General features: G+C 33.0%; 3 protein-coding genes across 3 annotated transcripts; 2 read left to right on the plus strand and 1 right to left on the minus strand.

The window, feature by feature from the left end:
* Positions 1-4,191: 4,191 nt before the first annotated feature.
* Positions 4,192-6,160, minus strand: LOC103843680 (12S seed storage protein CRD). Its single transcript, XM_009120437.3, has 4 exons — positions 5,719-6,160; positions 5,388-5,641; positions 4,883-5,293; positions 4,192-4,662 (listed from the first exon to the last, which is right to left on the minus strand). Exons 1-4 carry the CDS (start codon positions 6,017-6,019, stop codon positions 4,291-4,293), a joined length of 1,338 nt encoding a protein of 445 aa, XP_009118685.1. The 5' UTR covers positions 6,020-6,160; the 3' UTR covers positions 4,192-4,290.
* A 535-nt stretch (positions 6,161-6,695) lies between these two features.
* On the plus strand, positions 6,696-8,762 carry LOC103843682 (prohibitin-2, mitochondrial). Its single transcript, XM_009120438.3, has 6 exons — positions 6,696-6,860; positions 7,000-7,181; positions 7,281-7,397; positions 7,847-8,017; positions 8,099-8,311; positions 8,403-8,762. Exons 2-6 carry the CDS (start codon positions 7,011-7,013, stop codon positions 8,595-8,597), a joined length of 867 nt encoding a protein of 288 aa, XP_009118686.2. The 5' UTR covers positions 6,696-6,860; positions 7,000-7,010; the 3' UTR covers positions 8,598-8,762.
* A 246-nt stretch (positions 8,763-9,008) lies between these two features.
* LOC103843683 (monothiol glutaredoxin-S13) lies at positions 9,009-11,207 on the plus strand. The gene has a single exon (XM_009120439.3). The coding sequence runs from the start codon at positions 10,548-10,550 to the stop codon at positions 11,010-11,012; it is 465 nt and encodes a 154-aa protein (XP_009118687.1). The 5' UTR covers positions 9,009-10,547; the 3' UTR covers positions 11,013-11,207.
* Positions 11,208-11,882: the final 675 nt, after the last annotated feature.

Below are 11,882 nucleotides of genomic sequence, written 5' to 3' on the forward strand. Positions count from 1 at the left end.
AATCAATAAAAATCAATTATTATAATAAATATATACCCCTGTATGAGCACGGAAAATCACCTACAAATAATATTTTAATAAAAAGACACAACTTTTAAAGTTGATATTTTTAGATTTCTTTGTTGGAAACACATATTTATAAATTGGCAATTTTTAAAATCAACACATAACTTTTTAACTTAATTGAAATTCACAACCTTTATAATTAATTGAGATTGCTATTATTAATACTAGGCAAAGAGCTCGTGCGATATCGCACGGAAACTCATTTTATAAAGAATATATTATAATCTATAATTTATAATTTTATATGCCTGATAAAAAAATTAAATCATATAAATAATTAAATTTAATTTTGATGATTAAAATATGATTTACAAAGTATTCAAATATATATATATATATATATATGTATATATATATATATATATTTTATAAACCTTTATGTTCCCTTTAATTTTTTATCAAAACACATATTGTATACAATTGTGTCTTCATCCTTTTTAAGTTTTTTCATACATTTTTTCACATGATAGTTATCTTCAACCACTTTTTGAACAAAATGCAATTTTTTTTGCATGATATATAATTTTTTTTCCTATTTAAAACATAATATTAAAATTATTAGTTTATAATTTTAAACAATTATAATTTATATGTTGGTAATTGTTATTTTGTATATTTATCTACCTGCTTTATTTATTGAAAATGAATATTCAGAAAATTTAATATTGTAATAAATATATGTTGATTTACGTTAATATGACCCGTGTCATTTATAATATTTTTTTTTTAATTTTTGGGAGAGTTATTATAAAATACCAATACTTATTATATAAACTAACACATTACTTAAATAAAACCAATATTTTTTAAAGTAATCCCACTTTGAGATGAAAAAACACCTTGTTTAGATGAAAAGTTGCAACTTTGACATTATTTTTTTCACCATTTTATTATTAGTAGATTAGTAAAAATTTGATTTGAAAAATGCATGGGAGAGACTATTTATAGATTTTTTAAAGCTTATTTGAATAGTCACAACCCTTCAATATGAGTAGTCACATTCTTCTAATACTCACAACTTCTCACTTTTTAAAAGATACTAGTGAATAGTCACAACTTTTAGACTATTTTTAGAAAGACACAACCTTACAACATATAACTTTTAGAAAAGACACAACCCTCTATACATATTTTTCAAAAGACACAACCTTTCAACATAATTGAAATTCACAACCTTAGGAATTAATTAGAAAAGACACAACCTTACAACATAGAACTTTTAGAAAAGACACAACCCTTTACACTACTTTTTCAAAAGACACAACCTTTCAACATAAGTGGATTCACAACCTTAAAAATTAATTGGAAAAGACACAACCTTCCAACATAGAACTTTTAGAAAAGACACAACCCTTTACACTTCTTTTTCAAAAGACACAACCTTTCAACATAATTGGACTCACAACCTTTAGAATTAATTGGAAAAGACACAACCTTCCAACATAGAACTTTTAGAAAAGACACAACCCTTTACACTTCTTTTTCAAAAAACACAACCTTTTAACATAAGTGGACTCACAACCTTTGGAATTAATTGGGATTGCTTGTATACAATTGTGTCTTCATCCTTTTTAAGTTTTTTCATATATTTTTTCACATGATAGTTATCTTCAACCACTTTTTGAACAAAATGCAATTTTTTTTTGCATGATATATAATTTCTTTTCCTATTTAAAACATAATATTAAAATTATTAGTTTATAATTTTAAACAATTATAATTTATATGTTGGTAATTGTTATTTTGTATATTTATCTACCTGCTTTATTTATTGAAAATGAATATTCAGAAAATTTAATATTGTAATAAATATATGTTGATTTACGTTAATATGACCCGTGTCATTTATAATATTTTTTTTTAATTTTTGGGAGAGTTATTATAAAATACCAATACTTATTATATAAACTAACACATTACTTAAATAAAACCAATATTTTTTAAAGTAATCCACTTTGAGATGAAAAGACACCTTGTTTAGATGAAAAGTTGCAACTTTGACATTATTTTTTTCACCATTTTATTATTAGTAGATTAGTGAAAATTTGATTTGAAAAATGCATGGGAGAGACTATTTATAGATTTTTTAAAGCTTATTTGAATAGTCACAACCCTTCAATATGAGTAGTCACATTCTTCTAATACTCACAACTTCTCATTTTTTAAAAGATACTAGTGAATAGTCACAATTTTTAGACTATTTTTAGAAGGACACAACCTTACAACATATAACTTTTAGAAAAGACACAACCCTCTACACATATTTTTCAAAAGACACAACCTTTCAACATAATTGAAATTCACAACCTTAGGAATTAATTAGAAAAGACACAACCTTACAACATAGAACTTTTAGAAAAGACACAACTCTTTACACTACTTTTTCAAAAGACACAACCTTTCAACATAAGTGGATTCACAACCTTAAAAAATTAATTGGAAAAGACACAACGTTCCAACATAGAACTTTTAGAAAAGACACAACTCCTTACACTTCTTTTTCAAAAGACACAACCTTTCAACATAAGTGGACTCACAACCTTTAGAATTAATTGGAAAAGACACAACCTTCCAACATAGAACTTTTAGAAAAGACACAACCCTTTACATTTATTTTTCAAAAGACACAACCTTTCAACATAAGTGGACTCACAACCTCTAGAATTAATTGGGGTTGCTATTATTAGTAGATATTAACAACAAATTCCAATAGTCGTCCAAAAAACAGCAGCAAATTCCAAGATAATTTTTTTTGTTAGTTTACGCAATTGTACAAAAAATAAAAAAAAAGACACACATATCAATAACATATCAATATTTGTTATTTATATTTGTACTGGGCAGTATAGTACACCTTATTATGCCAAAACACCAGAAACAATTTGTTAAAACTTTTATTCTTTTCTTTGACATTGTATTATTATAAATATTATTTGATTTACACTGTAGACAAAATAATCAGGGAGGACAATCATAAAAACATATGCATATTGGTATTTTGCCTGTACCCTGTCCGCAACGACCAGTCCCTGGTTTATGCCTCCTGACACATTCTGCTTCACAGCTTTTGGGTTCACATGTTCCATCTTTGTTTTGTAAATTTTGACGACATGTCTCCTTACTTTTTCTTTTTTGAGCAATCGTTATTTCTTCTGTCATTATAATAATTAAAACATAATCTAAATTTTTATCTTTAAAATAGAAAATCATTTTTTTTTTGTAAAACATATGTTTAGAAAGCTTTCTGAATATTTATACCAAAAAAACTGAAAATCTAAACATTTTCTTTCTTAACCATTGATTATTTTTATAAAATTATTAAACTCAATATTCTAGAATTATACGTAAATTTTATGTAGGTATATCAAACAAACGGCATCAAATAAAGTTTATTTTATAATGCATATATAATATATTCATAAATTCGTAAATGTAAGTACAAACCTAATGAAGAATTGTGAGCATAAAAAAACCAATAAACCATGGTTTGAAAGCAATTTTCATCTTCGATAATGAAATAGTAGTGTTTTAAAAATTAGAAAGACAAAGCAGTATATTTATAGATAAATCACAAATTGAAATATTTTCAATTTAAGCTATGTATATTTTAAAATTCCGATATTAAAAGATCTAGTTTGACCAAAAAAATTCACATCTCCAATTTTTTATTTACCAAATAAATAAAAAAGATTTAAATTTTTAAATTTATATCTAAAACTGTGGTGTTTGGATGTAAAATTTATATCTAAAAATCCAAATACTTAAATACCTTTCAGTACAAAACATAATTTGTTTTATATTAATTCTTTTTACTACATAGTATTTTAATAGTAAAATTACGTTTCTCCTCAAACAAAACAATTGAATCACTTTCACGCCAAAAATCACGTTTTTGACAAAACGGTTGAATCACTTTCACGCCAAAATCGTGATGAAGTTGAAATTTTTATTGTCAGGGGCCCTGGGAACCCACACCTTGGACTCGGGGTGAGGTGAGGTGTTGTTTTACGTGTCATGAAGTTGTCTCTGTTTCCTGAGCGGCTTCTGGTATGTTGTGCTTTTTGGATCCATGTCCTTAGTACATGTAATGATGTTGACTCTGTTTACTCGCAACACTTGTACTAATAAACTAAAATACTTGTCACTAAAACTTTGGTGAAAGTCCCTTCTTATTACATCATTAACTCGAAAATCTAAAAACATAACTGAAACAAAGACAAAAGCTTAAGAGCTTAGTGTCATAGCCATTATTGTCTCTTGCTGACTAAACTTGACCCGCTTGGCTTCTTCCTCGGTCACTCCATACGCCGCTTTGATCACATCCACGGGAACCGCTCTCAAGTACGATGTTCCACCGCTGAGTGTGTTCATGTAAGCATTGTCGTTCGTCTTGAACGCTATCCACTCGAACCCTGTTTCACCAGCGGTTTTGACAACCGCAAAGCCTTGTGGAACCACAAGAAGCTCTCCTTGTTGCACTTGCGCATTGAACACGGACTGACCGTTGTCGTCCACTACTTGTATCATGGCTTGACCGCCTGTAACGTATAGCACCGTGTGTGCGTTTGCGGTCCAATGCGGCAACATCATTCCTCCCTATCTCCACAAAAAAAAAATCATTACATTAACACATAATATGGTTCAACAGAACTCTAAAAAAAACAAAAAACTTACTTTTATAATTTGCATACTAATGAGTAGCCTGAATACTAATAAAAGAAATATCATTACAATAACACATATCATGATTCAACAAAACTGTAAAGGAAATTGTATACTAACACTCTATAATTAGTTGACCTAACCAAACACTTACGCTGTAGAGAACGCCTCTAATGGCGTTAAGCCTTACTAAACGTAGGACAGGGAGATTGAGGCTGTTAAGAGTGCTGATTCTGCCGGCTCGTGTGCTGAAAAAGTCGCTACGTTCTGGATCGTCTATGTTCTCGTGCAGCCTCGCCGTGCAATACGTCTCTTCGATGCCATTACCATTCCCATCTTGTTGCCATTGACGTGACGGGGAGCTGATGAAATGTAGCGGACCGTTTGCTCGGACTATGTTTCCTCTGTTGTCTTTCTGGTTCTGTAGTTTCTTAGCTGTCTCGATGTCGATCTTGAATGCTTCTGCGATTATGTTCGGGTCGAAACCGCTGAAAGCGTTTTTGCCTGATGGCCAAGTCAATGGTTGTTGTTGTTCTTGCGTCTTGCTCCCTGCTATTTGGAACATCTACAAATGTGTATGGTTCATATGATTTATTATTGTAGTAACCATATTGATATATAGCATGCAATGAAAAATTTGGAGTTTCTTTAATAGTTACCCTAGGGACTTGGTCAAGCTGGTTTTCTCTGTTGGTAACATCAAGAACGATCACGATGACGACGTCGGAATTGCCGCGGTTGTACCACCACTGTGAAACTCCGGCAAGCGAAGCAAACACATCTCCTCGCCTGAAATCCTCCAGCTTCTGGTGCATGTCCTCAAAACGTCGATGCATGTCTCCTCCTACTCCTCCTCCAGCTTCTTCATAAGTCTCAGGACAGCCAGAAGCAATTGTCCCCATCACTCCTTCTCCTGTAAACAATAATTAAAAAAAAAAACTAAACTCTATTAATTTTCCTCACAAGAATAATTTATACTAGAAGAAATACCTTGGACAACGTAAGCGAGGGAAGGTGGGCTAAAGAAAGATGGCAAGAAAATGGAATTGGCTTGAAGAGTGATGCGAGCTACGGTCACACCAGCGCACTGGAGCTCGTTGCTTGTGTGATCCCATACTTCCATCTGCCCGGCTTCGAACTTAGTCGCATGAGCCGGGCTGAGGCTGTTGATCTGGCTGAAATGGCATGCATTGGGCAACGGAAGCTCTCGCTGGCGTGCTTCGCTTCCGTGGAAGAGGAGGAGAAGTGAGATTGAGGCGATGGAGAGAAGAGAAAATATAAGCTTATGCATTTTTTTTCTCTCTTTACTTTTGATAAGGGGTCATTAAGAGACGAATAGGACGATGGTTTTTAAAGGAGGTGGTTGATGTTTTACCACGGTTGCATGGCATTTGCACACAAACAATAAATATTTCGTTTCATCAGGAATTTAAAGCTCTCACTAGTATATATTTTTGAATTTAGATAATGAGAAGATTTAACTAGTATGTATTTTCTTTCTCAAAGTAAATTTAAGTTTGTATTTTTGAGTAAAATAGTATGGTAGCACGTATATCTTAGCTAACGTACAACGTAGGATCGTAAATTAATCAATTTATTCAAGGTTAAAAAATGGATACTCAAATAGTGACACATTGTGACATGGAAGAGCCACAGGAGTCGCATTGCATGGCAATGTCACAGTTTGCATTTTAACACATCATATTGTCATATATGCCAAGTGTCCACACGCACTATTCAATGTTTATGAAATAAAATTAATAACATATGTATGCCTTACTTATTAGAATAAGAAATCTATATATGCTCAATTTATCAAATTATACAAGATAGAAAGATGAGTTCAAATAGTTATTTTATGGGACGTTGAAACAAAATCACAAAGCCAATAGCCATAAAGTTAAAAAAATAATCTAAACTCATGCTGACAAAAAGAAAAGACTTATATAATGGGCCTAATGCAGCATACGTTTATTAATGGGCCTGAGCGATTCGACCCGAATTAACTATAGTTTATGATGATATATCAGGAGTTTATTTGTCAATTCTCAATTCTAAAACCCTTAGCTTCGCCGAGATCGTGATCCTTTCCTAAAACCCTAACATCGCCGGTGATCAAGATCTGAGCTAAGGTAAACTGATTTAACTCGATAATGGTCAAAGTTTCGATCGATTTGAGCATTCAGTTTCTGGAATTTTCTATATGTGATCGTTTGGAGTTTATGTTTTCTCTTTGTGTAATCTCATTGCCGTGTTGATTGTTTGCTGTAGATCTTAATGAAATGAGTTTCAAGAAAGTGCCCAACGTCCCTGGATCTCCTGCTCTCTCTGCCCTTCTTAAGGTCAGCGTTATCGGTGGCCTCGGTGTCTACGCCATTAGCAATAGCCTGTACAATGTCGAGGGTGGACACCGTGCTGTCATGTTTAACCGCTTAACTGGTATCAAGGAAAAGGTTTTGTATTATTCCTCCAACGAACACAATAGTCTATTAATAGTTACTTTGAAAAAAAAAAAAATGTGAGTTTTTTACTCTCGGATTTGGATTTTTAAGGTCTACCCGGAAGGCACGCATTTCATGTTGCCGTGGTTTGAGAGGCCAATCATCTATGACGTCCGTGCACGACCCTATCTTGTGGAGAGCACCACTGGTAGTCATGACCTTCAGATGGTATGCGTTCTGTTGTGTTTTTGTAATATTATACATGCCATGCTTTAGTTTCAAATGCTGTTCTGGATCGTGCTAGACATTCCTTCTTTTGAGCTTATGCTGAGATTCTTAGGAAAATGTTTTTAAGTTTAGATATATGGTTTATGAGAATGGAGCTGTAGGATATGCTTCATTTGCTCTGTTAGCATATTATGTGATTTGTGTATATCCCTTATATGATCTGTGTGAGTTGTATGGATAATGGTTTGAAAAGAGATGGGAAAAAAAAATCAGATTATATATCTTCTCATTCTCCTTTGTTTCTATCTATCGGAGTTTGTGGCTGTGAGAGGACAAATCATATCATACTTTCTTTAGGAAGAGATTACATTAAAAAGCTGGAATAGAAAATAACATAATGTCACTGGGGTGTTGCTGTGTGTGTGATATGTTCATTTGTTGTTGCGCAGGTGAAAATTGGACTTAGGGTTCTCACACGTCCCATGGGTGACCGTTTGCCTCATATTTACCGAACCCTAGGCGAGAATTACAGTGAAAGGGTTCTTCCTTCCATCATCCATGAAACTCTAAAAGCTATAGTGGCTCAGTACAATGCAAGCCAGCTCATCACTCAGAGAGAGGTATCTATCTCAACATTCTTCTTCTGCAATCTTTTCTACTCATTGTTCGTAATGGTAAGACTGTTTTTCACTCTCCTGTAGGCTGTTAGCAGAGAGATACGCAAGATTTTGACAGAGAGAGCTTCCAACTTCGACATTGCTCTCGATGATGTCTCCATCACGACTCTCACATTTGGCAAAGAGTTCACCGCTGCAATCGAGGCGAAACAAGTGGCGGCGCAGGAGGCTGAACGTGCTAAGTTCATCGTGGAGAAAGCAGAGCAAGACAGGAGAAGTGCGGTTATCCGTGCACAGGTAAATGATTGTTGATCTTTAATAGAAAAATCTAATGACAGATAAAGGTTTCTCTGTTAAAAGCATTAGGCGTGATTGATTCATTGTGCAGGGAGAAGCTAAAAGTGCTCAACTAATCGGACAAGCTATAGCAAACAATCAGGCATTCATAACGCTGAGAAAGATTGAAGCTGCGAGAGAGATTGCTCAGACCATTGCTCAATCGGCTAACAAGGTGTACCTGAGCTCCAACGACCTCTTGCTTAACCTTCAAGAGATGAACTTGGAGCCTAGCCCCAATAAGTAAATGAACGATATAGCAAGTTCCATCGTGCTAGGTCTGAAAATGCTACAAGTACTCGGATTGGCTTTGGTCAGTGGAACTGATTGTTAATGTTTTCTCGGATATTTGATGAAGTTAGATTAAAATTTGATAATAATAATAATCATCAAATTCGTATTATTAGCTTCATTTTGGCCCTGAGCATGGAACAACAAAACATTCGTTATGGCCCTAAAAATTTAAGCAGTGCGATTATTTGGTCTTCAAGTTGTCCAAATATATATAAATAAATCATCTAATTTTTAGACTATAATTATTTTTAACTTCATAAATTTTAGGATTAGCCTTGCATATATTTTATAATCAAATTCTTTCGTTTATTCATGTCAGAATATATTAAAAAAATATTTGAAATTTTGATAAATACATGATTTAGTATGATATATATTGGATAAGAATGTCCTGGTTTCCTAATATTTGGTTCATGCAATCCTTGCTTAAGATTATTTATAAATGAAATATTTTCCGTTTTGTTCTTTGTTGTTTATAACTTGCTATTGAACTTTTTTTTCCTTTTTTTGCACTAGTTGACAACGTTATCTTTTTTTTTAAAACAATATGCCAACGTTATCTACCTATTGAAAAGATTTGTATTGGAGAGAATAATATAAATGAATACGTACTATAAGATTTGTATGAGCATAGCAACATGGGGCCTTATATTTAATGACGCCATGCCGGCGCCACCATGATACAGACGTCTTTTTTCTTTTATTTTTACCGGTGAGGAAGGAGTTTTATGGGGGTGACGACTGACGAGACTCCGGCAAAACTTTCAGGTGCCGTCAAATTAAAAACATTGTTTTAAAAAAAAAGGTTGAACAAGTAAAACTCTTATCTGATGTCTTATTCCCGACGGCTGCTTCTTTATGATGTAATTTTTTTTTTTTCTGTCCAAAGCTTTATGATGTAATCTATTATTAAATTAATATGCTAAAATAGCTGGAAACGAGAAAAGATTAATAAAAAATTAAAAATGCGTTGTAATTTATTAACCAAAGAGACACGACATGCTGTCTCGTAAACTTAAAGGAAAACGTCATGCCGTTTTATCACGCTGAGAGTCCATCTTCTGTTATGTTTCGTTTCTACTTCTCAGCTGTTTCCTTTTGACGAAATGGGTTGTACTTGTTAGATTTTTCCACAAAATCGCGACGTCATCAGCTTTGTGGGGTTCGTGCAATGTATTTTTCTTTGCATATATCTTTCAAGTTTCAACTAGAATATATGATTTTTTTTCTTCTTAATGTTAGAGAAAACAAGTCATGGTCATGACGTAAAGAAGATGATCTTAAAATCTAATGGTCTATACAATTGATTTGCATTTATCCATAAGCGTACATTTATCCATAAGCGTAACCATACGAAGACAATTTTAATTATGACCTAAGTCTAAAACTAATAAATAAATCTCTTGACATCAGCCTTGTCGTAAGCCATTTACTATGCCGTCGTCATCAACTGATTTTAGAAAAAAATACTATATCGTGCAAGTCATCAATTTATCTAAGTTACAAATTATAATAGGTTAAACATGACATTACCTTAAGATAATAATAACAATGATACTTAAAAATTGAGCTATCGAACTCCAGTTCCGACAATGAGTTAAATTTTTTCTCTTAATTAACACAATGTTTTAAAAATATTTGGATGATTTACACTCAACATTAATGAAATGATTACAAGTATAGTCATAGATATGTATTTCAGATACGGTGACGTTGCTTCGGATATGATGAGAATACAATTTATACATGCTTACGTTAAGTTGACCCCAAAACGAAATGCTCTAAAAAAATCTCTATATAAATTCTCTAATCCAATCTCTTACCAATCCAACTGAACTAAACAAGACTCTCTCTCTCTCTCTCTCTATCCTCTCTCTCCTTCCTTCTCTCTCATACAACAATTATGCAAAAAGCAGTAAGACCATACGAGTCATCGTGGACGAAGACCATACCGGGGAATAGCATTTTCCGCCCAGAGAATGAAGATAAACCATCATCATCCTTATCATGGTTAACATCATCACCACAAAAACCATCATCTTTAAGCATCAAGAAACCAAACAACGTATTGGTGATGGAGAATGCTGCGGTAGTGTTTGCCAGGAAAGGTTGTTGTATGGGACATGTAGCCAAACGGTTGTTACTGACACATGGAGTGAACCCATTGGTAGTTGAGATTGATGAAGGAGACAACAACGGTGACAATATCATCATGAGTGAGCTCGGTAATAACGTGATTAGTAAAGAGAAATTACCAGTCATGTTCATAGGAGGGAAGTTGTTTGGAGGATTAGAGAATCTGATGGCTGCTCATATTAATGGTGATTTAGGACCTACTCTCAGACAAGCTGGGGCTTTATGGCTTTGATTCATCATTGCAATTCTCATATAAATGTTTATTTAGTTGCCTTTTGATTTTTTTTCTCTTTGTTGCATTTGCTTGTTGATATTGTATGCAATTTTGTAAACCTATGTGAATTTGTGATTGGTTTGTTATGTGATTGGTTTGATCATAAACAACAAGAAAAATATATAGAAAGAACAGAAATATATTTTCTTGTAATTAACAACTCTTGAAATATGTATTTGTGTATAGTAATATCAACAAGTCAACTCTTTCCAAAATTGAAAGTCAAAACTCATTATAATGTTTGGCTTTTCCATATAAAATCTGCGGTTTTCTGTTTTGGTTTCACCAAGATTCGAAGAAATGATCATCGATCATACTTCATCTCGTGATGGTTTTGCTGAGTCGGTGTGATTCTTGAGCGAAGACTTGAGAACTATGATTTTAATAATTTGTTCTTTAACCTTAGTTAAAGCCTCACCATTTGAATTTTTTTTAGGTTGAAACAGCCTCGTTACGAAAGCAATCTTGACAACATTTACACTCAAAAGTTAGGCCTCCACAGCCCATTCTTTGACAATTTAATGGATTAATAATATGTGACCCTAATCTTGAGAAAAATTATGGGCCAATATAGGCTAAGCCGATTGATTAGTGAACATCATCCATTGCGGACTGGTCGTCTATTGGATAATTCTATGTCTGTTTCTGACGAATAATTCAATTTCTATGTAAAAAAAAATGAAGAAACGTACACATTTTTCTTAGAACTTTCTTGACACATGTGTAGATCCTGTCTCATCATAAATTTAGCATGTGCATATATACCTTTTCTTGGTGATAATTTGACCAAAAAGATAATAGTTATGGTGTTTAAAGGAATTGAGTATT

This window comes from Brassica rapa, chromosome A09 (assembly GCF_000309985.2).
Source record: "Brassica rapa cultivar Chiifu-401-42 chromosome A09, CAAS_Brap_v3.01, whole genome shotgun sequence".
Classification (NCBI taxonomy): Eukaryota; Viridiplantae; Streptophyta; class Magnoliopsida; order Brassicales; family Brassicaceae; genus Brassica; species Brassica rapa.

Coding starts and splice junctions, on each gene's coding strand:
- LOC103843680 (XM_009120437.3), bottom strand. CDS start 6,019: ATGCATAAGCTTATATTTTCTCTTCTCTCCATCGCCTCAATCTCACTT. Junction 5,642..5,718: donor CCTCGCTTACGTTGTCCAAG/GTATTTCTTCTA, acceptor TATTGTTTACAG/GAGAAGGAGTGATGGGGACA. Junction 4,663..4,882: donor TTAGAGGCGTTCTCTACAGC/GTAAGTGTTTGG, acceptor TTGTGGAGATAG/GGAGGAATGATGTTGCCGCA.
- LOC103843682 (XM_009120438.3), top strand. CDS start 7,011: ATGAGTTTCAAGAAAGTGCCCAACGTCCCTGGATCTCCTGCTCTCTCT. Junction 7,398..7,846: donor GTAGTCATGACCTTCAGATG/GTATGCGTTCTG, acceptor GTTGTTGCGCAG/GTGAAAATTGGACTTAGGGT. Junction 8,312..8,402: donor GTGCGGTTATCCGTGCACAG/GTAAATGATTGT, acceptor TTCATTGTGCAG/GGAGAAGCTAAAAGTGCTCA.
- LOC103843683 (XM_009120439.3), top strand. CDS start 10,548: ATGCAAAAAGCAGTAAGACCATACGAGTCATCGTGGACGAAGACCATA.